The following is a 24,329-nucleotide window of genomic DNA, read 5'->3' on the forward strand; positions in this document are numbered from 1 at the left end:
ATTGCAGTGCTAATGTAAGCCTATTTGTGACATTAATAAATAAACATAAACTTAAACAAGGCCAGCATTTGTTGCCCATCCCTAATTAGCTTGGTACACCATTTCAGAGTGGGTCTGGAATCATACGTAGATCAAGCCAGTCAAAGACAGAAAGATTTCCTTGCCTGAAGTGAACCAGGCGGGTTTTTATGGCAATCAATGGTAGTTCTATGGTTACCATTATTGAGACTGGCTTTCAATTCCAGATTTTATTAATTGAATTTAAATTACATCAGCTGCCTTGGTGAGATTTAAACCTGCTTCACTGAAAATTAGCCTAGGCCATTGTATTTCTAATCCAGTGATTTAACCAGTTCGCCACCATCTCTCCCTGCAGCTCAACTCTATTTACCCATGTTTGCTGCTTATCCCTTACCTGGTAAAAATCTTCCAATCAATCTCAGTCTTGAAACTTTCAACTGAACCAGCATCAATAGCCTTCTGGAAGACGAAGTTCCAGATTTCCTCTACTCTGAATGTTAGAAGATACTTCCCAACTTCAAGAGTTCAGCTCTAATTTTAAAATATGCCGCCTTGTTTTGCTTTCTTCCATCCCCTGTATCTATCCTATCAAAACTCTTTATAATTTTCAATAGATCACCTCTTAACCTTCTAAATTCAACGGAATTCAAGCCAGGTTTATGCAGCCAGTCCTCAAAGGTTAACCCTGATATAATTCTGGTGAATCTGCCCATTCCAAGGCCATCACATCTTTCAGTGCACAAAATACAGCACTAGGATTTAATCCCAGGGTTTTGTGACTTTTCCAGAAAATTACATGAATGTGAGTGATGTGGAGCATTTTGATAGTGATACTTAATTACAATGGCTGTGTGGGACAAGGTAATCTTTTCTTGATCATCATTTTGTATATTTGTATTTCCTTTTACACAAGAAGAATAGCCATTGGGTTGAGAACTGTATCCCTAAGTTTGCAGGTGGCACTAAGTTTAGAAGACTTGGAATTGGAGCAACAACAACAACTTGCTAACACGGTAAGGCATCTTGAAGTGATTCACAGGAGTTTAAATAAGGCAATAATTGACATCAAGCCAATGTAGTAAATACTAGGAGAGGTGACCAAACATTTCACCAAAAAGGAATGTTTAAGCAGCAGTTTAAAAGAGATGAGAGAAGCAGAGAGAGTCAGAGTGGTTTAGGGAAGAAATTCCAGAATGCAGGGTCTCAATGGCTGGTCGCATAGCTGCCAATGGCAAGGCATAGGGAGTGAGCATGCACAAGAAGTCAGAGTTGGAGAAAAGCAGAGTTCTCAGAGGATTGTAGGAGTGGACAATGATACAAAGGTGGTGCAATGAAACTCGACCATGGAGAGATAGGAACATGAGGACAAAAGTTCAAAAATTGATCTGTTGCTGGACCTGAAGCAAATGTAAGTCAGCCAGCATAGGGTGACAAGTGAATATGATTTGGTGCAAGAAAGTAAGAGTTTGGGTGAGCTTAAGTTTATGAAGGGTGAAAGATGGGAGGCCAGCCAGGAAAGAATTTGAATAAATGCAAAATACTACAGATGCTGGAATCTGAAACAAAAACAGAAAAATGCTGGAAAATCTTTGCAGGTTTGACAGCATCTGAGAAGAGGGAATAGAGCCAACTTTTCAAGTCTAGAATTTGAATAGTCAAGTCCCGAGGTAAAAAAGTCACGGATATGAATGTTCAACATCAGATGGGTTGAGGTACAGGAGGAGACAGGCAAAATTACAGAGGTTGAAGTGGACTATCTTTGTAATGGAGTAGATATGGAGGAGTTGGAAGCTCAGCTTAGGGTCAACAGAATGCCAAGGTGCTGACAGTCTGGTGACAGTGACTAGGTGCTATTATTGGGTTTCTGTACCAACACATTAAGCTTCTGCGATTTGTACAAAAAGGATCAAGGTCCTGCTGAATGCCAACATTCCCCAGTCTCCCATCATTTATAAAATATTCTATTTATCCTTGCAAAGTGGAATACTTTGCACTCCCCCACATTATGCTCCATTTGCAGTGTTATTGGACACTGTCGAAATCCCTTTTGCAGCCTCTCTGCATCCTCTTCACAGTTTTCTTTCCCACCGAGCTATGTATCAGCAGCAAATAGGGATACATTACACTCACCCCCTCATCTTAGTTGTTGATATTGATTGTAAATAACTGAGGCCCAACAATGATCCTTGGGAGTTAGTTACAGTCCCACTAGATACAGTTTATCAATCTGAAAATGATCCATTTATTCCACAATGTTTTCTGTCCATTAATCAATCCCCAATCCATGTTAATATATTATCCACAAATATCACAAGCCACAATATTGTGCAATAAACTCTCAGGTGAAACCATATCGATGTTTTTTTGAAAATTCAAATACGGTAGATTCACTGGTTCCTCCTTATCCATATTAGTTACATGCTCAAAATTCTCAAATAGATTTGTCAAACACAATTTCCCTTTCATAAATCTGTGTTGACTCTGTCCAATTATATTGTGATTTTCTAAGTGCCCTCAAACCAATAATAGATTCTAATATTTCCCTAGTTCTGATGTCAGGCTAACTGGCCTATTTTTCCTTGCCTTCCTTTTTGGCCCTTTCTCGAAAAGTGGGATTATATTTGTTACTTTCCAATCCCTGGAGACTGTTCCAGAATCTTGGGAATTCTGGAAGGTCAAAACTAATGTACCCGCTATATCTGTAGCCACCTCTTTTAAAACTGTAGGATGCAGTCCATCAGGTCCACTTGATCTAACAACATTTCATCCTTTTCATCGTCTCCAGCACGATTTCTATACCACTGCAATTTTTTAAAAGTTCTTCAATCTCATTAGATCTTTGATTACCCCACTATTTTTGGAATGACTTTGTATATTCCACTTTGAAGTTTAATTCTATATTTGTTCTATGTCTTTACCATTCCCTTAATCCCCATTATAATTTCTTCTGAATCTGCGTAAAAGGGGTCCACTTTAGAGCAAAAACAGTACAGCACAGCACAGGAAAAGGACCTTCGGCCCACCAAGCCTGCGCCGACACATGATGCCTTTCTAAACTAAAGACCTTTTGCCCTCTACGTGGTCCTTATCACTCTATTCCCTGCCTATTCATATATCTGTCAAGATGCCTCTTAAACATTGCCATTGTATCTGCTTCTACCACCACCTCCAGGCACTTACCACACTCTGTGTAAAAAGACCTGCCTCTCACATTCTCCTTTAAACTTTCCCCCTTTTACCTTAAACCTATGTCCTCTAGTAATTGACATTTTTAACCTGGGAAAAAGACTCAGACTATCCTTTCTATCCATGTCTATCATAATTTTGTAAACTTCTATCCGGTCGCCCCTCAGCCTCTGACGTTAAAGTGAAAACAAATCAAGTTGTCCAATTTCTCCTCATGGCTAATACCCTTCAAACCAGGCAACATCTGGTAAACCTTTTCTGTACCCTCACCAAAGCCTTCACATCTTTTTGGTGGTGTGGTGACCAGAACTGTATGCAATATTCCAAATGTGGCCGAACTAAAGTTCGATGCAGCTGCAACATGACTTGCCAATTTTTATACTCTATTCCCCGACAGATGAAGGCAAGCATGCCATACGCCTTCTTGACCGCCTTATCCACTTATGTTGCCACTTTCAGGGAACTATGGACTTATATGGCTAGATCCCTCCGTATGTTAATGCTTCTAAGGGTTCGACCATTTACTGTATACTTCCTCATGCAATAGACCTTCCAACATGCCTTGCATTTTGCCAAATCACCTTTTATTTTTTCTGGGTTAAATTCCATCTGCCATTTCTCCGCCCAAGTCACCAGCCTATCTAGATCCTGCTGTATCCTCTGGCAATCCTCCTCACTATCCGCAGCTCCGCCAATCTTTGTGTCGTCCACAAACTTACTAATCAAACCACCTACATCCTCCTCGAAATCATTTATATATATTACAAACAACAGGGTCCCAGCACTGATCCATACAGAACACCACTGATCACAGATCATCAGTCAGAAAAATACCCACCGCTACTCTCTGTCTCCTGTGACCAAGCCTGTTCTGTATCCATCTTACCAGCTTACTGCGGATCCCATATTGTTTTCCTAGTATTGTGCTCATGGTTTAAGTTTCTTCATGCCTTTTGCCCCCTGCTTTTTTATTATTCTTGGGATGCTTTGTGAATGTCTTCTATTGTGAGAAGAGATACAAAACACATGTTCAAAATCTCTACCATATTTCTCATCTATAATTCCCCCGTATTACCTTCCAAGGATTCAGTTTCGCTACTCTTTTATACACTTATGGAAACTTTTTTTTAAATTTCATGCGAGTTTTCTCTCAGACTCCAATTGTTCCCTCTTATTTAGCTGGTTTCTAGAATTTTCCCAATATTCTGGGCTCCATTAATCTTTGCAGCACTGTCCATCTTTCCTTGCAATTGATATCATCCGTAATTTCCTTAGTTCATAGAATCCCTGCAGTACAGGAGGCCATTCGGCCCATCGAGTCTGTACCAACCACAACCTACAGGCCCTATTCCCGTAACCCCACACATTTACCCTGCTAATCCCCCTGATGCTAGGGTGAATTTAGCATGGCCAATCAACCTAGCCTTCACATCTTTGGACTGTGGGAGGAAACCGAGCACCCGGAGGAAACCGGAGCACCTGGAGGAAACCCATGCAGACACAGGGAGAAAGTGCAAACTCCACACAGACAGTGACCCGAGGCTGGAATTGAACCTGGATCCCTGCCGCTGTGCGGCAGCAGTACTAACCATTGTGCCATCCATAGTTAATCATTGACTGTGCATCCTTCACATCTTTTTTTTCTCAATGGAACATATCTTTGTTTAGAGTAATGAAATATGTCCTCAAGTGTCTTCCATCTTACTATTAACCTATTTTCTGATTTTATTTCAGCCAACTCTGACTTCATTCTCTTTCAATTGGGTTTATTTAACTTTAAGACGCAAGTTTCGAACCCATATTTCTCACCCTCAAGCTAAATTTGAAATGCTATCATGTTATGATTGCCTAATCCTAGAGGATTATTTATTATGAGGTCATTAATTAACCCTGTCTCATTACAAATTAGTAAACCCAAAATAACCTATTCCATGATTGGTTCTAGATCGTATTGTTCAAAGAAACTGTCCTGTATATACACTATTAACTCATTCATAAAGTTCCTTTGCAAATTTGATTCATCCAATCTATATGGATGTCAAAATTATCCTTGATTATATTAGTACATTTCTTATTAGGCCCCATTATTTCTTGATTTACATGATTTAACAAATGTGAATGTGAGGAGGAAAGGCAACAGTATTAACTAGCATGGTGGCATGAACAGGAAGTTATAAAGTGAAAGGCAAAGCAGAACAAGTGAGCGGGCAAAACTGTGGCTGATGGAGTAAAGAAATACTTGCAAATATATAGCAAATGTGCCTTACTTCACTATTTAAACTTGGAACAAGAGTGTACCAATACCAGAACCTTCCCATTGGCTCTAAGAACATAAGAACTAGGAGCAGGAGTAGGCCATCTGGCCCCTCAAGCCTGCTCCGCCATTCAATAAGATCATGGCTGATCTTTTTGTGGTCTCAGCTCCACTTACCCGCCCGCTCACCATAACCCTTAATTCCTTTACTGTTCAAAAATTTATCTATCCTTACCTTAAAAACATTCAATGAGATAACCTCAACTGTTTCACTGGGCAGGGAATTCCACAGATTCACAACCCTTTGTGTGAACAAGTTCCTCCTCAACGCAGTCCTAAATCTGCTTCCCCTTATTTTGAGGCTATGCCCCCTAGTTCTAGTTTCACCCGCCAGTGGAAACAACTTCCCTGCTTCTATCTGATCTATTCCCTTCATAATCTTATATGTTTCTACAAGATCTCCCCTCATTCTTCTGAATTCCAATGAGTGTAGTCCCAGTCTACTCAGTCTCTTCGCATAAGCCAACCCTCTCAACTCCGGAATCAACCTAGTGAATCTCCTTTGCACCCCCCTCCAGTGCCAGTATATCCTTTCTCAAGTAAGGAGACCAAAACTGTACACAGTACTCCAGGTGTGGCCTCACCAGCACCCTATACAGCTGCAACATAATCTCGCTGTTTTTAAACTCCATCCCTCTAGCAATGAAGGACAAAATTCCATTTGCCTTCTTAATTACCTGCTGCATTTGCAAACTAACTCCTTGAGATTCCTGCACAAGGATACCCAGGTCCCTCTGCACAGCAGCATGCTGCAATTTTTTACCATTTAAATAATAGTCCATTTTGCTGTTATTCCTACCAAAATGGATGACCTCACATTTACCAACATTGTACTCCATTTGCCAGACCCTCGCCCACTCACTTAGATTATCTATATCCCTTTGCAGACTTTCAGCATCCTCTGCACACTTTGCTCTTCCACCCATCTTAGTGTCATCTGCGAATTTTGACACACTACACTTGGTCCCCAATTCCAAATCATCGATGTAAATCGTAAACAATTGCGGTCCCAACACTGATCCCTGAAGCACACCACTAGTCACTGATCGCCAACCAGAAAAACACCCATTTACCCCCACTCTTTGCTTTCTGTTAGTTAACCAATCCTCTATCCATGCTAATACATTACCCATAACACTGTGCACTTTTATCTTATGTAGCAGTCTTTGGTGCGGCATCTTGTCAAATGCCTTCTGGAAATCCAGATACACCACATCCACAGGTTCCTCATTGTCCACTGCACATGTAATGTTCTCAAAGAATTCCACCAAATTAGTCAAACATGACCTGCCCTACATGAACCCATGCTGCGTCTTACCAATGGGACAATTTATATCCAGATGTCTCGCTATTTCTTCCTTGATGATAGATTCAAGCATTTTCCCTACTGCAGAAGTTAAGCTAACCAGCCTATAGTTACCTGCCTATTGTCTACCTCCTTTTTTAAACAGTGGCATCACATTTGCTGTTTTCCCATCTGCGGGAACCACCCCAGAGTCCAGCGAATTTTGGTAAATTACCACTAGTGCATTTGCTATTTCTCCCGCCATCTCTTTTAGAACCCTGGGATGCATTCCATCAGGACCAGGAGACTTGTCTACCGTTACCCCATTAGCTTGCCCAACACTACCTCTTTCGTGATAATGATAGTTTCTAGGTTCTCACCTGCCATAGCCTTCCTGTCATCAATTTTTGGCATGTTATTTGTGTCTTCCAATGTGAAGACCGACACAAAATACCTGTTCAATGCCTCAGCCATTTTCTCATTTCCAGTTATTAAATCCCCCTTCTCGTCCTCTAAAGGACCAATGTTTACTTTCGCCACTCTTTTTCATTTTATATATTTGTAGAAACTTTTGCTATCTGTTTTTATATTCTGAGCTAGTTTACTCTCATAATCCATCTTACCTTTCTTTATAGCTTTTTTCGTGGCTTTCTGCTGACCTTTAAAGATTTCCCAATCCTCTAGTTTCCCACTAATCTTTGCCACGTTGTATGCATTTTCTTTCAACTTGATACCCTCCTTTATTTCTTTAGATATCCGTGGCTGATTATGTCTTTATCTACAGTCATTCCTTATCACTGATACATACTTTTGCTGAGCACTGTGAAAGATCGCTTTGAAAGTCCCCCACTGTTCCTCAATTGTCCCACCATAAAGTTTTTGCTCCCAGTCTACCTTAGCCAACTCCTCCCTCATCCCTTTATCGTCTCCTTTGTTTAAGCACAAGACACTGGTATTGGATTTTACTTTCTCACGCTTCATCTGTATTTAAAATTCAACCATACTGTGATCGCTTCTTCCAAGAGGATCCCTAAGTGCAAGACCATTAATTATTCCCGTCTCATTACATAGGACCAGATCTAGGAGAGCTTGCTCCCTTGTCGGTTCCATTACATACTGTTCAAGGAAGCTATTGCGGATATATTCTATGAACTCTTCCTCAAGGCTGCCTTGACCGACCTGGTTTGACCAATTAATATGTAGATTAAAATCCCCCATGATAATCGCCGATGGATTATTACAAATAAAATTACAGCAGAAATTTACAGAAATAGACTTCAAAAATTTAATCTCAGAAGTATATTTGGGGTTAATACTGCAAAAATGGCAGACCAGGTAGTGTTACATACAAACCAACAAATCAGGAACAGGAGTAGGCCATTGAACCCCTTGAGCATGGCTGATCTGATTGTGGCCTGAACACCACTATTCTGCCTACACCCACTACCCTTTGATTCTCTTGTTAGTCAAGAATCTATCTACTTCTGTCTTAAAAAATATTCAATGATCCTGCCTCTGGAAAAAAAGAGTTCCACAGAGTCACAACCCTCCGAGGGAAAACAAGTCTCATCTCTGTCTCAAATGAGAGATCCCTTATTTTTAATCTCTGCCCCCTCATTCTGGTCTCTCCCACAAAGGGAAACTTAATTTCAATATTAATTCTGTCAAGAATTGCACACTTTAGGAAGATCACCTTTCATTCTTCTAAACTCCAATGGATACAGGCCCCACCTGTCTAATCTTTCCTCATAAGATAATACCCTTATTTCATCAGTCAAGTAAGTGCTCACTCAACTGCTGGACACAGAAAGATGGTAGATCCTGCAATAATGTCCTTTATTAAATGAGGAGACCAGAACTGTACACAGTACTCCAATTTGGTCTCACCAATGTTCAGCACAAGTGTAGCAAAACAATCCTACTTTTATCTTCTGTTAATATCAGAAACTCCAAGGAGAGTCAATCAACCCAATCAAGCCCCACGCTGAAATATCCCAAGGAAAACCCAAAACAACAGAATTCTGTATTCGTTCAGATTAAAACAAACATGGGAGCAATTAAGGTTAATTATGTTATTGCAATAACAATACAGTGTTTCTGGAGCCAGACAAATTGGCTTCGATAAAATGGACCAGTAAACATTCTGCACAGAAACATGGCCAAAATACATTTCTTAAAGGCACAGTGTCGTCACAATTCTATTCCCCATGCAATAAATGACACCACTCCATTTGAACATGCGTTTGATAAGGTCCCCCATGGTCAGCTTATGATGAAAGTGAGGAGGTGTGGGATAGAGGGAAAGTAGGCCGATTGGATAGGTAACTGGCTGTCTGATCGAAGACAGAGGGTGGTGGTGGATGGAAAATTTTTGGATTGGAGGCAGGTTGCTAGCGGAGTGCCACAGGGATCAGTGCTTGGTCCTCTGCTCTTTGTGATTTTTATTAAGGACTTAGAGGAGGGGGCTGAAGGGTGGATCAGTAAATTTGCTGATGACACCAAGATTGGTGGAGTAGTGGATGAGGTGGAGGGCTGTTGTAGGCTGCAAAGAGACATAGATAGGATGCAAAGCTGGGCTGAAAAATGGCAAATGGAGTTTAACCCTGATAAATGTGAGGTGATTCATTTTGGTAGGACTAATTTAAATGTGGATTACAGGGTCAAAGGTAGGGTTCTGAAGACTGTGGAGGAACAGAGAGATCTTGGGGTCCATATCCACAGATCTCTAAAGGTTGCCACTCAAGTGGATAGAGCTGTGAAGAAGGCCTGTAGTGTGTTAGCTTTTATTAACAGGGGGTTGGAGTTTAAGAGCCGTGGGGTTATGCTGCAACTGTACAGGACCTTGGTGAGACCACATTTGGAATATTGTGTGCAGTTCTGGTCACCTCACTATAAGAAGGATGTGGAAGCGCTGGAAAGAGTGCAGAGGAGATTTACCAGGATGCTGCCTGGTTTGGAGGGTAGGTCTTATGAGGAAAGGTTGAGGGAGCTAGGGCTGTTCTCTCTGGAGCGGAGGAGACTGAGGGGAGACTTAACAGAGGTTTATAAAATGATGAAGGGGATAGATAGAGTGAACGTTCAAAGACTATTTCCTCGGGTGGATGGAGCTATTACAAGGGGGCATAACTATAGGGTTCGTGGTGGGAGATATAGGAAGGATATCAGAGGTAGGTTCTTTACGCAGAGAGTGGTTGCGGTGTGGAATGGACTGCCTGCAGTGATAGTGGAGTCAGACACTTTAGGAACATTTAAGCGGTTATTGGATAGGCACATGGAGCACACCAGGATGATAGGGAGTGGGATAGCTTGATCTTGGTTTCGGATAAAGCTCGGCACAACATCGTGGGCCGAAGGGCCTGTTCTGTGCTGTACTGTTCTATGTTCTATGTTCTAACAAAAGACCTAGGAGCAGGAGTGGGCAATTCAGCCCCTCGAGCCTGCTCCGCTATTCAATACGATCATGGCTAATTGCATCTTGCTCTCATCTCCACCTTCCTGCCTGGTCCCCATAACCCTTCACCTCGCTACTAATTTGCCTTTCTAATCAACATATTTAGCAATTATATATTCAATCCTGTGACCCAAATCATTGGTATAGGTGGTAAACAGTTGAGGTCCCCAGCATTGATCCTTGTGACCCATTTGCCTATTCCCTGTTTCCCGTCAGCTAATCAGCTCTCTCTACCCTACGTTACCCTCTACACGATGTAGAGATGCTGGCGTTGGACTGGGGTGGGCACAGTAAGGAGTCTCACAACACCAGGTTAAAGTCCAACATGTTTATTTAGAATCACGAGCTTTTGGAGCACTGCTCCTTCCTCTACACTATGACCTCTTACTTTTTGACGTTACACCTTGTAAAATGCCTTCTAAAAATCCAAGTACACCACATCAACATGTTCCCCTTTATCTACATTGCATGTTACCTCCTCAAAGAACTCTAATAAATTATTTAAACATGATTTTCCATTCATTTGTTGACTGCCTGATTGCATTGGGATTTTCTAACTGTCCTGTCATAACCTCCTCAACAGATTCCAGCATTTTCCCTTACAGATGTTAACCTAACTTGTCTGTAGCTTTCTGTTTTCTGTCTCCTTCCTTTCTTGAAAAGAAGAGTCACATTCACTATTTTCCTAGCTGATGGGACCTTTCCATAATCTAAGAAAATTTGGAAAATTAAAGCCAATGCATCTATTATCTCAGAAGCCACTTTTTTAAGACCCTCGGATGAAGTCCATCAGGACCCAGGAATCTACCAGCCAAACTTAAATCTAACATGCAAATGCATATTACGAAGGCAATCCACATTCAGACTTGTGTGAAACAATCCACTCATTGCTTATAGCGGAAACAACAGGAAAGCATCACTACGGTGAAACATTGAAAATGTACTCCTGAAACCACAAGTGTTAGGGACGGAAACTGAAACTATCAAAATCCCTGATTTTGAAGCTTGGGCTAGATTTAATGCAGTATGTGGCAGCAGGAAATCTGGCGACTGGGTCCCCTTTACCACAGGAGAGGCTCTCCTGGCAGCAGCACAACCTCTTCTGATTAAGGTAGAGGGCAGAAGGGGCAGATGCGGAATTCCTAGCTGTCAGCAACGGTGTCAATTCAGTTCATTAATCTCCATGGGGATCATAACAATCTTTATTTGCTCCTCAGTTGTATAATATGTTGGCTGTTATGCAGAGAATATACATATGACCAAAACAATTCCACGTTTTTAACAAGCAGCAAACAGGCCCGTTTATCATTCACTTGCATGTCTTAGGCAGTTATCCATTAATCTGATGGCCCACTAAATGTTAGACAGTAAGAAACTCATGCACAAGTTGGAACTACGTCTTATAAGAAACACTCCAAAATTCTATCAGACTGTTGTGAACAACACACAAGTTAGGAGCAGGAGTCGACCACTCAGCCCCTCAATAAGCATGGCTCATCTGACTGTAACCTCAACCCCACATTCCTGCCGACTGATAACCTTTCACCTTCTTGTTAATCAAGAATCTATCTCGCTCTGGAAGACAGTTCCAAAGACTCACGACCCTCAGTGAAAAAGATTCTCCTCATCTCGACCCCTGAGCTTTAAATATGACCCCTATTTCTAGATTCTCAAACAAGAGGAAACATTCTCTCCACATCCATGCTGTCACTACCCCTCAGGATCTTAAAGGTTTTGATCAAGTTGCCTCTCACTCTTCTAAAGTAGGTACAAACCTAACCTCTTCAAAGTTTCCTCATAACACAACATACCCATTCCTGGAATTAGTCTAGTAGACTTTCCTTGAACTGCTTCAACGCATTTACATATTTTCTCCAGATATGGTCTCATCAGTGCCCTGTACAGCTGAAAGATAACTACTTTTGTAATCAATTCGCCTCACAATAAACAATAACATTCTATTAGCTTTCCTAATTACTTGTCGTATGTGTATACCAGCCTTTTGTGATTAGCTTTGTTTCTTGTACCAACAAAATATAGGGAGCATTGATGATATACTGTCTCCAAATAAGCCCAATTACTTGACTCATAACTTAGTTCTCATTTTTAAATTATTAAGCAGCTGTCCATTACTTTGCACCCCTTCAGTCCATCAGTGTCCCACTAACTGGGGCATCTCCTGCTTCCATGGGTCCTTTCACTTAGACATCAAGTGAACATTACAAAGCAGCAGCTTCCTTCAGTGAAATGCTCGAGCCTTTACAAAATTATTATTGCAATAGCACATGGTAATACTGAGTAGAAATCAGTGCCTGGAGCCATACCAACCACTGCCGTCTCGAACCTTTAACTTTAGCAGCCTACTGTGAATATTCAATTTAATAAGCCTTTTACCCCTCCATCCTTTTCTTAATGGGTCACAATAAATCCTGTAAAACATAATTATTTTTTTCAAAATGTAGCTTTCACTTCATTTAGTCCTCTGACAGATACAGATATCTTATATACTTTTTTTTAAAATTACAAGCCAAGGTCATATGTCACTTTATTGTACAAAGTATTAAGAAAATTATTTTTATACTACGATGAATAGAAGCGCAGTGGTTTATTTCTCTGTCAGGACCACTTTGAGACAAATGATTATACCATGTATACTGTCCTTTAGGTATTACCCACAGAGCTGCTGTTTATATATGTAATTTTATTACATTATTTTAATAGGCCACAGTAACTCAATAACCTGTTGCAATGCATTTTGCTTAAAAATAATTCCTTGTAGGAATATCAAATAATACAACTAATTATTTTAACTTCCCGTGTCAAGTGCCTATAAAGAAATACATCACAAACGGACCACACAAAAATAATCTGGTTTTAAAACAATAGCCCAAACCTTCTGTTATTCGTCTGGTCATCAGAGATGGGACTAAGTCCAGGGAAGTGCTGATGCATACACATGTGCAGCAATTGCCCAGGGATTTCAAACTTCAGATCGGCTGATTTCTGGACCCTTCACAAATGCCTCCAATGTTGAGCTCAGTGTCAGAGATTTGGGCCAGATATGTGGGGTGAGATTTAGTGGCTTCCCAGCCACGTGTTTCGCAGCAGTAGAAGGTGGTGCGCTGTTTGCTAGTGGCGGGATTCTCTGGTCCCGCCGCTATCAATGGGATTTCCCAATGATGTCACCCCACACTGCTGCGAAACCCATGGGCGTGGGTGCACTTCTGGCGGGATCGGAGAATCCCACTTTACTTGAATGCTTACACTGAAAATATTACGCTTGTTAATACCTGGTTTAATTCAGAGATTAGCCAGCATAACTCATTTGAGTACCACAACTGACTCTCACCCAATCACCCCCTCACCAAACTGACTACACGCCAACAACATGACTAGCCACCATCACCCCCCCCCATCACCCAATTTCCTCCTCCCCCAATTACCCGACCACTCCCTGCCCCGATCATCCAAATACACACTCAGCCAGTCATCCATTCATTAACCCACTCAGTTACTGACTTGCACCTTTAAAAATCTACCTCAATATGGCAGTTAGTTCTGTAAAAAGGCATGTTGGTTCCTTTCTTCAACTCTCCTGTGCTTGCTGGACTTAAACCCCAGAGAGGCTGCGCTGATGCATTTCAATTTCAGCTCGGATTGTAAGTCCCGGCTATAAATGCACACTATAGTCAGGTGCTGAAACTCTTGTCAATGGTGGTAAAAGCCAGCTGGTTCACTCATTCCCTTTCGGGAAGGAAATCTGCCATCCTTACTTGATCTAGCCCACATGTGACTCCAAGCCCATGGAAATGTGGTTGACTCTCAACTACCCTCTGAAATGAACGAGCAAACAACACAGTTCAGGGGCAATTAGAGGTGGGCAACAACTGCTGGCCTTGCCAGCTAGGAATTGTTCTTATTGAATCATAAATTATATGACAAACTGAAGATTAAAAATGAGCAATTTTTAAATCCTTCACTGGCAACCATTTAAATCATCTGTTCAGTAATGCAATCTTAAGATAAACAGAATATGGTATATAACCAAATATATTTATGCAGAGGTACTAAACATTCTAATATATCTTATCTTTTGGCATGAAATGGACTATGTTCAGTGTGCTGATTATTAAAAACCATGACATTCTGAAGAATTATAAGTTTCATAAATTGTACATGATGGGAGTGAACAGACTTTTTTCATGTTTACAATTAATGTTCCGAATGAAAATTAGAGGTATGGGCTCGGTAACAACACTCTCGCCTCTAAGCCAGAAGGTTTGTGGGTTCAAGTCCCATTCCATGACTTGTGCAGAAAACTTAGGTTGACAGATCAGTGCTACATCATCAGGTGCCATGTTTGAGGTGAGACACTAAATTGAGATCCCACCTGCAACTTCAGATGGATTTAAAAGATCCCTGGTGTTCTAGATTCAGATAAAAATAATCTTTCAGCCAATACCACTGGAAGTGATTATCTGGCAGCCATGTTTCCTACAGTTTTCTACAGTATAACAGTGATTACACTTCAAAATACTTTAGGATATCAGAGAGCCATAAAAAAGACCCAGCACAAAATGAGGCCATTCAGCTCCTCTTGTCCATGCCAGGATCATGCAAGACACCATGGGTGGATTTTATGGCTGCACTCACCTCCAAACTGGAAAATCCCGCCTGAGGTCAACGGACCTTTGCATGGTCTGCCCTCTGCCCGCGACCATTCCCGTGGCGGGCAGGACGGGAAAATTCCGGCCCATATGTTAGTCTTTCTTTCTTCTACTTTTCTGCCCTCATTTTCCTCTTTTCTTGGATATTCCTATATCTTGCACCTATCTAAATGGAAAGAAATTACAACATGCTGCTGTGCAGAGGGACCTGGGGATCCTTGTGCATGAGACGCAAAAACCCAGTCTGCAGGTGCAACAGGTGATCAAGAAGGCAAATGGGATGTTGGCCTATATCGCAAGGGGGATAGAATATAAAAGCAGAGATGTCTTGCTGCATCTGTACAGGGCATTGGTGAGGCCGCAGCTGGAATACAGTGTGCAGTATTGGTCCCCTTATTTGCGGAAGGATATATTGGCCTTGGAGGGAGTGCAGAGAAGGTTCACCAGGTTGATACCAGAGATGAGGGGTGTTGATTATGAGGAGAGACTGAGCAGATTGGGTTTGTATTCGTTGGAATTTAGAAGGCTGAGGGGGGATCTTATAGAGACCTATAAGATAATGAAGGGGCTGGATAGGATAGAGGTGGAAAGACTCTTTCCACTTAGAAAGGAAACTAGAACTAGAGGGCACAGCCTCAAAATAAAGGGGGGTCAGTTTAGGACAGAGTTGAGGAGGAACTTCTTCTCTCAGAGGGTGGTGAATCTCTGGAATTCTCTGCCCACTGAAGTGGTGGAGGCTACCTTGTTGAATATGTTTAAATCACGGATAGATGGATTCCTGATCGGTAAGGGAATTAGGGGTTATAGGGATCAGGCGGGTAAGTGGAACTGATCCACTTCAGATCAGCCATGATCTTATTGAATGGCGGGGCAGGCTCGAGGGGCTAGATGGCCTACTCTTGCTCCTATTTCTTATGTTCTTATGATCTCTGGCCTCTGCAACCTCCATTGTGTAACTAGAACCGATTGGTCCAAAATTACTTACCTGGTTGTCTTATGTGGAGTAGTTGGACCACAACTATTTACATAGCCAATCAAACTTCACTATGTTGGAAAAGAGGATTTCCTTTCAACAGTTCGATGGAGCATAGCTTTATGTACAATTGACAAGTCCATTGTGAGTGCTGCAATGAGTTATTCCAATAGCATGATGTCCCAATAAAAATCAGACAGTTAAGGGTACAGCTATAACTTATGAACAGTGATGGATAGGAAAAGACCTTCTGGTCTGTCCAACCTGTTCTAGACAATAGGTATACATATACTTCCCACCCAAAACAATGTGGTCTCTCTGGAGAGGTAAAAATAAATTATAAACCTTTATCAATCTGAGGTGAGAAATAAATCTGAAGAATTCTAGTTTCTTCAAGACGCACGAGCCCCTGGATTAAAATTAATAAGCATGTTGTTCCATTTTCTTCCTCAATGTATGTCAAATAATTGTTCCAGAGGTAGAAAAAAAATTTTGGAATGGAGAACAACAATGGATGTACACAGATCACACCTACAAAGTTAATGCGCTATTGCATTCTAGCAGTTACTTGGTTTCCCCTCTCTATATGTATAACCTGGGGACACTTAGACCAATACTTTATCAGCTTGCAACTGATCCCTTCCCCCTTTTTATTCTTATTTTGTTCCATTTTAATTAAAGTACGTTTAGTTTTTAACCGCAGACACATACTGTACACATTTTAGTTCTCAATTTGCTCATTTGAAATTGAGTTGCCAAATGAGAGTGTTTTATTTTACATGCATTTTAAAGTTTCCTTTAATCCCCAATAAAAGTTCTTTTGTTTCAAGTTCCCTTTGCATAAGTAAGGGATAGAAACCAGACACACTACTTCTGAATGTTGATTTAACTTAAATATAAACTATGCATGTTTGGCACCGTAATTCGTGATCCCTAAGTGACCTTGGCCCATTGTTTCGTGTTTTATTTTACAGTAAATCATTCATCAAACCTCGTCCCACAGAGCATGCACACAAATATTTATCAAACCAGGAGCAATGAGATACAGCTTCTACTGGATCTAGTTTCAGAGTTGTTTCTACACCCTTGCAATAATAACAATGCGTCGGACTGTTAAATAGGAATTGATACAAGTGGGCAGCCCAGCTACACAGTACTGTACTTACTGCTTCATTTTCTTTATAAATTCAATACAAAATTCCACCCGTCACTCGAAGCTGTTGGCACCTTGATGGGACTTGATTCCATGGGTGCTGGTTACCTCAAGAGGACATGACCCAAGTATCTATTTTTGTCCTAAGGTACTAAAGTCGAGTGTTGACCCACCAATTGGCCACAGAAGCATTGCAGACAAGCCTGTTCCTGTCTTCACATTACCGGCATCTCCACATCTTCACATTACCCAACAGGTATGTTGAGTTGAGGTAACAACCTTGAGTGATTTTTCCTTTCCTCACCCACATTAATTGACACCAACTGCAGCACCGATATCAGATCTAGATGGGATACGCTAACACAATATAGATCAGGAGTCAAACCCAGTAACCTCCCTCGTCAGTAGAGGGCAGTTACTCGATAAATTTGCCTAAGCTGCTGTGGGAGATCAGGGCAGGGAATCTCCCAAAAAAACTCTAAGTGCCGAATTTGCGTTAAAAGCTAGAGTAAATCCCACTTTTTTTTCCAGCAAGATTTTCAAATTGAATCTCCCACATGCTGTGCATCACTGAGTGCGCTAGCGTGAATCACTATAAAAATCAGTGGGCGGGGCCTATTCCCGCTGGAGAGGCCGGCAGCTGCGCAGGCCACTGCGCATGCGCCAATCTGTCATTGCCGAGATTGGTTCATGTGCAGTGGCCCCGCACTGCTGGCCTCACAATTGCTGGCCAGCCTGATCACTGGAGACATCCAGAGGTCATGCGCCCAGCAGAAAGCTCGCTAAACAGCCTCCGCTTATGTCTCCTGGCTCTTTGCACTGCTAGGACAGCACAGCGAGCCGGGAGAATCGACCCCCCCCCCCCCCCAGTTTTTTCAGGAATATCAGTGTGGGAATATAAATATTTTTCTAATTTTGTGCTGAATGACAGTAGGATAAAAAATAGGATTACATTAAAGAAAGCCAGTATTAATTTGTTAAAGTCATATCATGTTTAACTAATTTAATTATTTTTTTTGATGAAGTAACAGAGAGGATCGATGAGGGAATGTGGTTGATGTGATGTACATGGACTTTCAAAAGACATTTGATAAAGTGCCACATAACAGAGTTGTCAGCAATCTCAAAGCCACAGAATAAAAGAATGGGACAATATGGATACAAAATTGGCTGTGTGGCAGGCATCAAGAGAGCAGAAGTGAATGGTTGTTTTTCAGACACGAGGAGGGTAAACATAGAACATTACAGCGCAGTACAGGCCCTCCGGCCCTCGATGTTGCGCCGACCAGTGGAACCAATCTAAAGCCCCTCTAGTCTACACTATTCCAATATCATCCATATGTTTATCCAATAACCATTTGAATGCTCTTAATGTTGACGAGTCCACTACTGCTGCAGGTGGGGCATTCCACACCCTTACTACTCTCTGAGTAAAGAACCTACCTCTAACATCTGTCCTATATCTCTCACCCCTCAATTTAAAGCTATGTCCCGCTCGTGCTAGCCATCACCATCCGAGGAAAAAGGCTCTCACTATCCACCCTATCTAATCCTCAAATCATCTTGTATGCCTCTATTAAGTCACCTCTTAACCTTCTTCTCTCTAACGAAAACAACCTCAAGCCCCTCAGCCTTTCCTCATACGATTTTCCCACCATACCAGGCAACATCCTGGTAAATCTCCTCTGCACCCTTTCCAACACTTCCACATCTTTCCTATAATGCGGCGACCAGAGGTAAAGAGTGGGGTTCCCCAGGGATCACAACTAGGAACGCTGCTTTGCCTGATCTATATCAATGGCTTAGACATGGCTGTACAGGGTACAATTTCAAATAAGTTGATGATATCGAGATTGAAAGTATTGTGAATGGTCAGGAGGATAATGACAGATTTCACAAAGTCATAGATAGACCCATGGCAAATGAAAATTAATGCAGAACAGTGTGAAGTGGTTCATTTTAATAGGACAAATGAGAGGAGGAAAATAAAAGGCACAATTCTGAAGGGATACGGAAGCAGGGTGACCTTGGGGGTTATGCATAGATATCAGTGAAGGCAGCAGCTGACAGGTTGGGAAAGTAATACTGGTTTCTGTGTGGCATGGTAGCACAGTGGTTAGTACCGATGCCTCACAGCATCAGGGACCCAGGTTCGATTCCCAGCTTGGGTCACTGTCTGTGCGGAGTTTGCACGTTCTCCCCATGTTTGCGTGGGTTTCCACCGGGTGCTCCAGTTTCCTCCCACAGTCCGAAAGACGTGCTGGTTAGGTGCATCGGCCATGCTAAATTCTCCCTCAGTGTACCCAGACAGGCGCCGGAGTGTGGCGACAAGGGGGTTTTCACAGTAACTTCATTGCAGTGTTAATGTAAGCCTACTCGTGGCACTAATAAACAAATTTAAACTTAAAAGGTATAGAGTAAAAAAGCAAGGAGGTTTGGCCTTGCCCAGAGGAATGTGTCCAGTCCTGGGCACCACACTTTAGGAAGGACATGAAGGCTTCAGCAAGGAGGCAGAAACTATTTATGAGAATGGTTCCAGAGGTGAAAGACTTCAGCGATGTGGATTGGAAAAGCTGGAGCTGTTCTCCCGAGAGATTTTGATTTGATTTGATTTATTATTGTCACATGTATTAACATACAGTGAAAAGTATTGTTTCTTGTGCACGATACAGACAAAGCATACCGTTCATAGAGAAGGAAATGAGAGAGTACAGAATGTAGTGTTACAGTCATAGCTGGGGTGTAGAGAAAGGTCAAGTTAATGCAAGGTAGGTGCATTCAAAAGTCTGACGGCTGCAGAGAAGAAGCTGTTCTTGAGTCGGTTGGTATGTGACCTCAGACTTTTGTATCTTTTTCCCAATGGAAGAAGGTGGAAGAGAGAATGTCCGGGCTGCATGGGGTCCTTAATTATGCTGGCTGCAGGAAGTGTAGACAGAGTCAATGGTTGGGAGGCTGGTTTCCGTGATGGATTGGGCTCCATTCACGACCTTTTGTAGTTTCTTGAGGTCTTGGGCAGAGCAGGAGCCATACCAAGGTGAAGAGAAGATCTGATAGAGGTTTTCAAAATCATGACGGGTTTGGAAAAAAACAGATAGAAACAGTCCCAATTGGTGCAAGGGTTGAAAATCAAAGGGCAGCGAATTAAGCTGAAGAACAAAATATCCCCTGACTGCACTAATGTGACCTTTCCTTATAGGAGGAAAAATGTTTTTGATGCAGAGAATGGTTAGGAACTGGAATGCACAGCCTGAGAGTATTGTGGAAGCAAATTTAATTGTGACCTTCAAAAGGGAATTAGATAGTTGTTTGAATAGAAATAATTTGCAGGGAAACTGCAGGGGGATCAGCTGAGCTATCCTTGCAGAGAACCAGCATAAATACAGAGGGTTGAATAGCCTATTTCTCAGCGTCAACTATAGGGATGCATATGTCCAGAAAGTAATGGCACATCCAGGCACATACATGGAAAGGTGACACAAAGCTGAGACGTTCAAAGGGTGAAAAACATATTTAATTCAAGCAAAATTCAAATTCTGCTCAGACCCAGACAGTAGTTCAGCTACACAAAGAGAACCACAATAATGCATATAAAGTAGAAACTCATTTAGAGTTACTGAGAGTTAACTGCTGCGATGAGGAACTTGCTTGCATTCACAAGATACATGGTCACTGTAATATGGGCACAGCAGGAGCTTGATTAGCTTTACAAAGAAAATGTTTATTTTGACCGGAGACTGGTCTAGTCTCCTAATGAGACATTGATACTGTAATTGTCTAGTACGGTCTGTGGTCATATGGCAAACTGGATGCCTGAGCAACAAGCACAATTGTAATGTGTGTATATACATACAGCAAACTGTATGTATATGTACAGCAAAATTTGTTCATGAACAGTCTCTCTTGAGTTAAATCCCCGTATGCATACTGGTAGAAAAAAGTCTTTGACTTAATCAGACCTTCAAAGTCTCCACATTGAGTGCACCTTGATACTTTACAACATAACTATTCAATGATTCTTGAACAGTTATAGCAAAATTAAGCAAAGCTTATTTGCTCTACCTCCTTGACGTATATTCACCTCAATCTGAAAATATCCCCTTACTGCACTAATGTGACCTTTTCTTTCCTATACCATGTGGTGTGATATGTTGATAAATAATTGTGGCTCATTTGATGTAGCCCATTGGTACAATATCTCAAGTTGCTACGAGGACCAGATCTTTGGGTTATGACCCACTAATGAGAAGACAGTTCTGAAAATAGTCCAATGCAAACTTTCAGACCCATCAAACGTGAACAGGATAAAACAACATTGGACTAAAGAACCCAGGTTGGGAGAAACTTCTCAAACCTACTGCCTTAGCATCGTAAAAAGTGTCTCAGTAAGTGCAATAAACCATTCTAAGTAAATTTAGTGGGCGAATGTGGGGGTTAGGGAATGGTGTTACGATCAGTCCATCTACTATATATGATGAAGTTTTCCAACAAGGATGTCTACTTACAGGTTTCTTGTCTTGAAGGTTTCTGCAAACTGCTGGACACTTCTCAGGGAAGATAAGTCCAAGGTCATAGCCTCTACCTTGGCTTTATGCTGAAACAAAACACAAGTGCACAATGTAACAAATTAGAGCCATCAATGACCAGAGCTCTTGCAAATATTAAAAACCACAGAGTGCGCTATGAATTGGTCTCAATCATGAATTAATGGCTGAATCCATTTTTCAACAACAAAACAAACACTGTAAAACGAGTATAAGAGAAATGGCACAATAAAAAAAAACTTGTCTGTGCAGCTCATGAAATAAAACATGGACTACTCTGAGCTGCTTAGGTGACAAGCTTGATGAGGCAGTTTGGCGGTTGTAAATTATAAGTTTCATTCTCTTGCTGACTCCATTTGTCAAGCACTTTTGTGCTAGATAATGCGTTTCTCGCACACCACTCCGATCTTATAGTAGGACTACCAATTGAGTTATTTGGGTATAAGGCAATTTGCTGAAGTGATTCCAGCAATCTGAGTTGTGAGCTGCTGTGTAAATACACATTTGGAGCACAACCCAGCAGGAGGAAAAAGTGCACTTAAGAAAGTTAACACAAAACAAAACAACTGCTCTTAAAAGCTTTTCTGAACTGAGGCATGTAATGCATTCTTCCTTAAATGAATCATTATATTACGTATGTTCATAAAAAGATGGCATTGAGTAGGTGAGAATGGTGTTAAAACCCACAGTAAATGCAATTTTATTCAACCTTAAGAGTATCCTATCTTTATTTGTAAATACTCTGTATTTTCTGGTCAACCATAAAGCTCTTTTCCAAAACAAAAGAGCTTTATTTAAAAAGTTCTTCCCATGGATGAAAACTGATTTACATTCTTGCTAAAAGCTTTGTTATGGTTTTTATGCCATATCATAAATCTTAAATCCATTATTAATGATGTTGTGGAAATACAGATTACACAGAGGACAGGATCACAGTGGCTGAAGTTTAAAAATTATATTCGACATCCAACAGCACAAGGCTCTTAATTAGGGCCCTCTAGTTTGAATTCTAGTTTCAGCTAAGTTACCTGGTAAAGAGAAGGAAGGTGGCTCATATGAGCAAGAAAGGGAAGACAATCTGCTGAATGAATTTCGAGAAAAAAAAGTACTTTCCATCATAATTTGTTTTGCAAATTATTTCCGCTACAGAAAGAAGCTGCTTTCATGTGACACATTTTGTCTAAAAATAACTTTTGTCATCTGTCAGATATCAGAACTACATGACTGGTTACGCTCAAAATCCACATTTCAGAACACAGTATTCATCAGACCAAGCAAGATGGGTAATATTTATATGGAACTGTTGAGAATTGCTGGTAGATAATAAAAGGTTATTTTCATGCCACTTTTTACGAAGTGTTAACTCAAAATAGGACTATTCCTAGTATAAACTTCTTACAATTTTTGAAAAACAATTAAGCTAAAAGCCTAAAATCCAGGGGAAAATATCTTAGAGTATGTATCTTGGGCAGCTACAGTATTAATGATATTGACTGGGCTACCACCTTAATTGTGTCGTTAGAAAAAAAATCAGATTCCTCATCAAAGGGAATTTTATGTTTAGGGTGATGCTCTGGCAAAGTGGCAAACTCCTAAATCAAAAACGATTTCCTCTCCAACATTAACTCTTTGAGAGATACATCACGATACTCTCCCAATAAATTCTGTCTGTCTGTCTATCTATCTGATTGTAGCTACTCCTACCGGGAGATCTGCTGTAATAAATTATTTTTGTCAATTTTGCAATTTTACCAGATGCAATTAATTAATCTACAGCCCACAATCTTTACAGAGTCAGCACAGCAATTTATACCTTGTGATCAGCTTAATATAGCACGAGGAAAGTGGGAAAAAAAATGAAACAGTGTTATCTATTTTTAGCTTGGTGGTAGTCCAGTTTAACACAGTCAAAGGGAAAAAATTGCATTTATACAGCACCTTTTTAAAAAATGTCCCAAAGCAGGAGGACAATAGAATTCAGACTATGCAGAAAACACTTGAAACCTTGAAAATACTGGGTAAATATTGTTGATGTCGGTGGTTTTTTTCCCCATTTTGTTTTCTCAGCTCTGGATAGTTTGTTGCTCTTCCCTAGGATAGAAAAGTCATCTACTAGGGGGCATAGATTTAAGGTGCGTGGGGAAAAGTTTAGAGGAGATGTGCGAGGCAAGTATTTTTACACAGAGGATAACACACTGCCTGGGTAGGTGGTGGGAGCAGGTAGGATAGCGGCATTTAAGGGGCAACTAGACGAATACATGAATAGGTTGGGAATGGAAGGATACAGACTCCGTAAGTGCATACGGTTTTAGTTTCGGCAGGCATCATGATCGGCGCAGGTTTGGAGGGCCGAAAGGCCTGTTCCTGTGCTGTACTTTTCTTTGTTCTTTGTTCTCTTGCTCCGAAGTTAAGGCAGATGATCTGGAGAACCTACATGGAAATTTGTCAATTTTTGAAAACAATTGCATCCAGAATCAGGTTCCAGACCTAACTCAACCTAAGTGAGAATTTGTTGGCTTAAGTGAATGATGTACTTAATTACATGTGCAACTGGCACTTACTGATCTTAGCTGAAACCATCTGGGGAGTACATATCCAGGACTGGGTTGAAACCCCTGTAATTTGGTTAGGACAATTTAATCTCTATAGTTAGAAAGATTAATATAAAATTAGGACAGGACAAGATTTGCAAGTGCACGAGATGATGGGGGAGGATCAGTTAACCAGGAGTGGTCTTC

At 41.1% G+C, this 24,329-nt stretch overlaps 1 protein-coding gene across 2 annotated transcripts in view; it reads right to left on the reverse strand.

Annotated features, from left to right (window-relative positions):
* wwox (WW domain containing oxidoreductase) overlaps positions 1-24,329 on the reverse strand; it is a 924,282-nt gene that overhangs the window by 634,272 nt on the left and 265,681 nt on the right. For both annotated transcript variants that reach the window (XM_078210560.1, XM_078210561.1), the window contains exon 6: positions 21,553-21,641. In XM_078210560.1, the coding sequence (XP_078066686.1) occupies positions 21,553-21,641 (89 nt within the window). The remainder of the gene's footprint in view (positions 1-21,552; positions 21,642-24,329) is intronic.

This window comes from Mustelus asterias, chromosome 4 (assembly GCF_964213995.1).
Source record: "Mustelus asterias chromosome 4, sMusAst1.hap1.1, whole genome shotgun sequence".
Taxonomy (NCBI): Eukaryota; Metazoa; Chordata; class Chondrichthyes; order Carcharhiniformes; family Triakidae; genus Mustelus; species Mustelus asterias.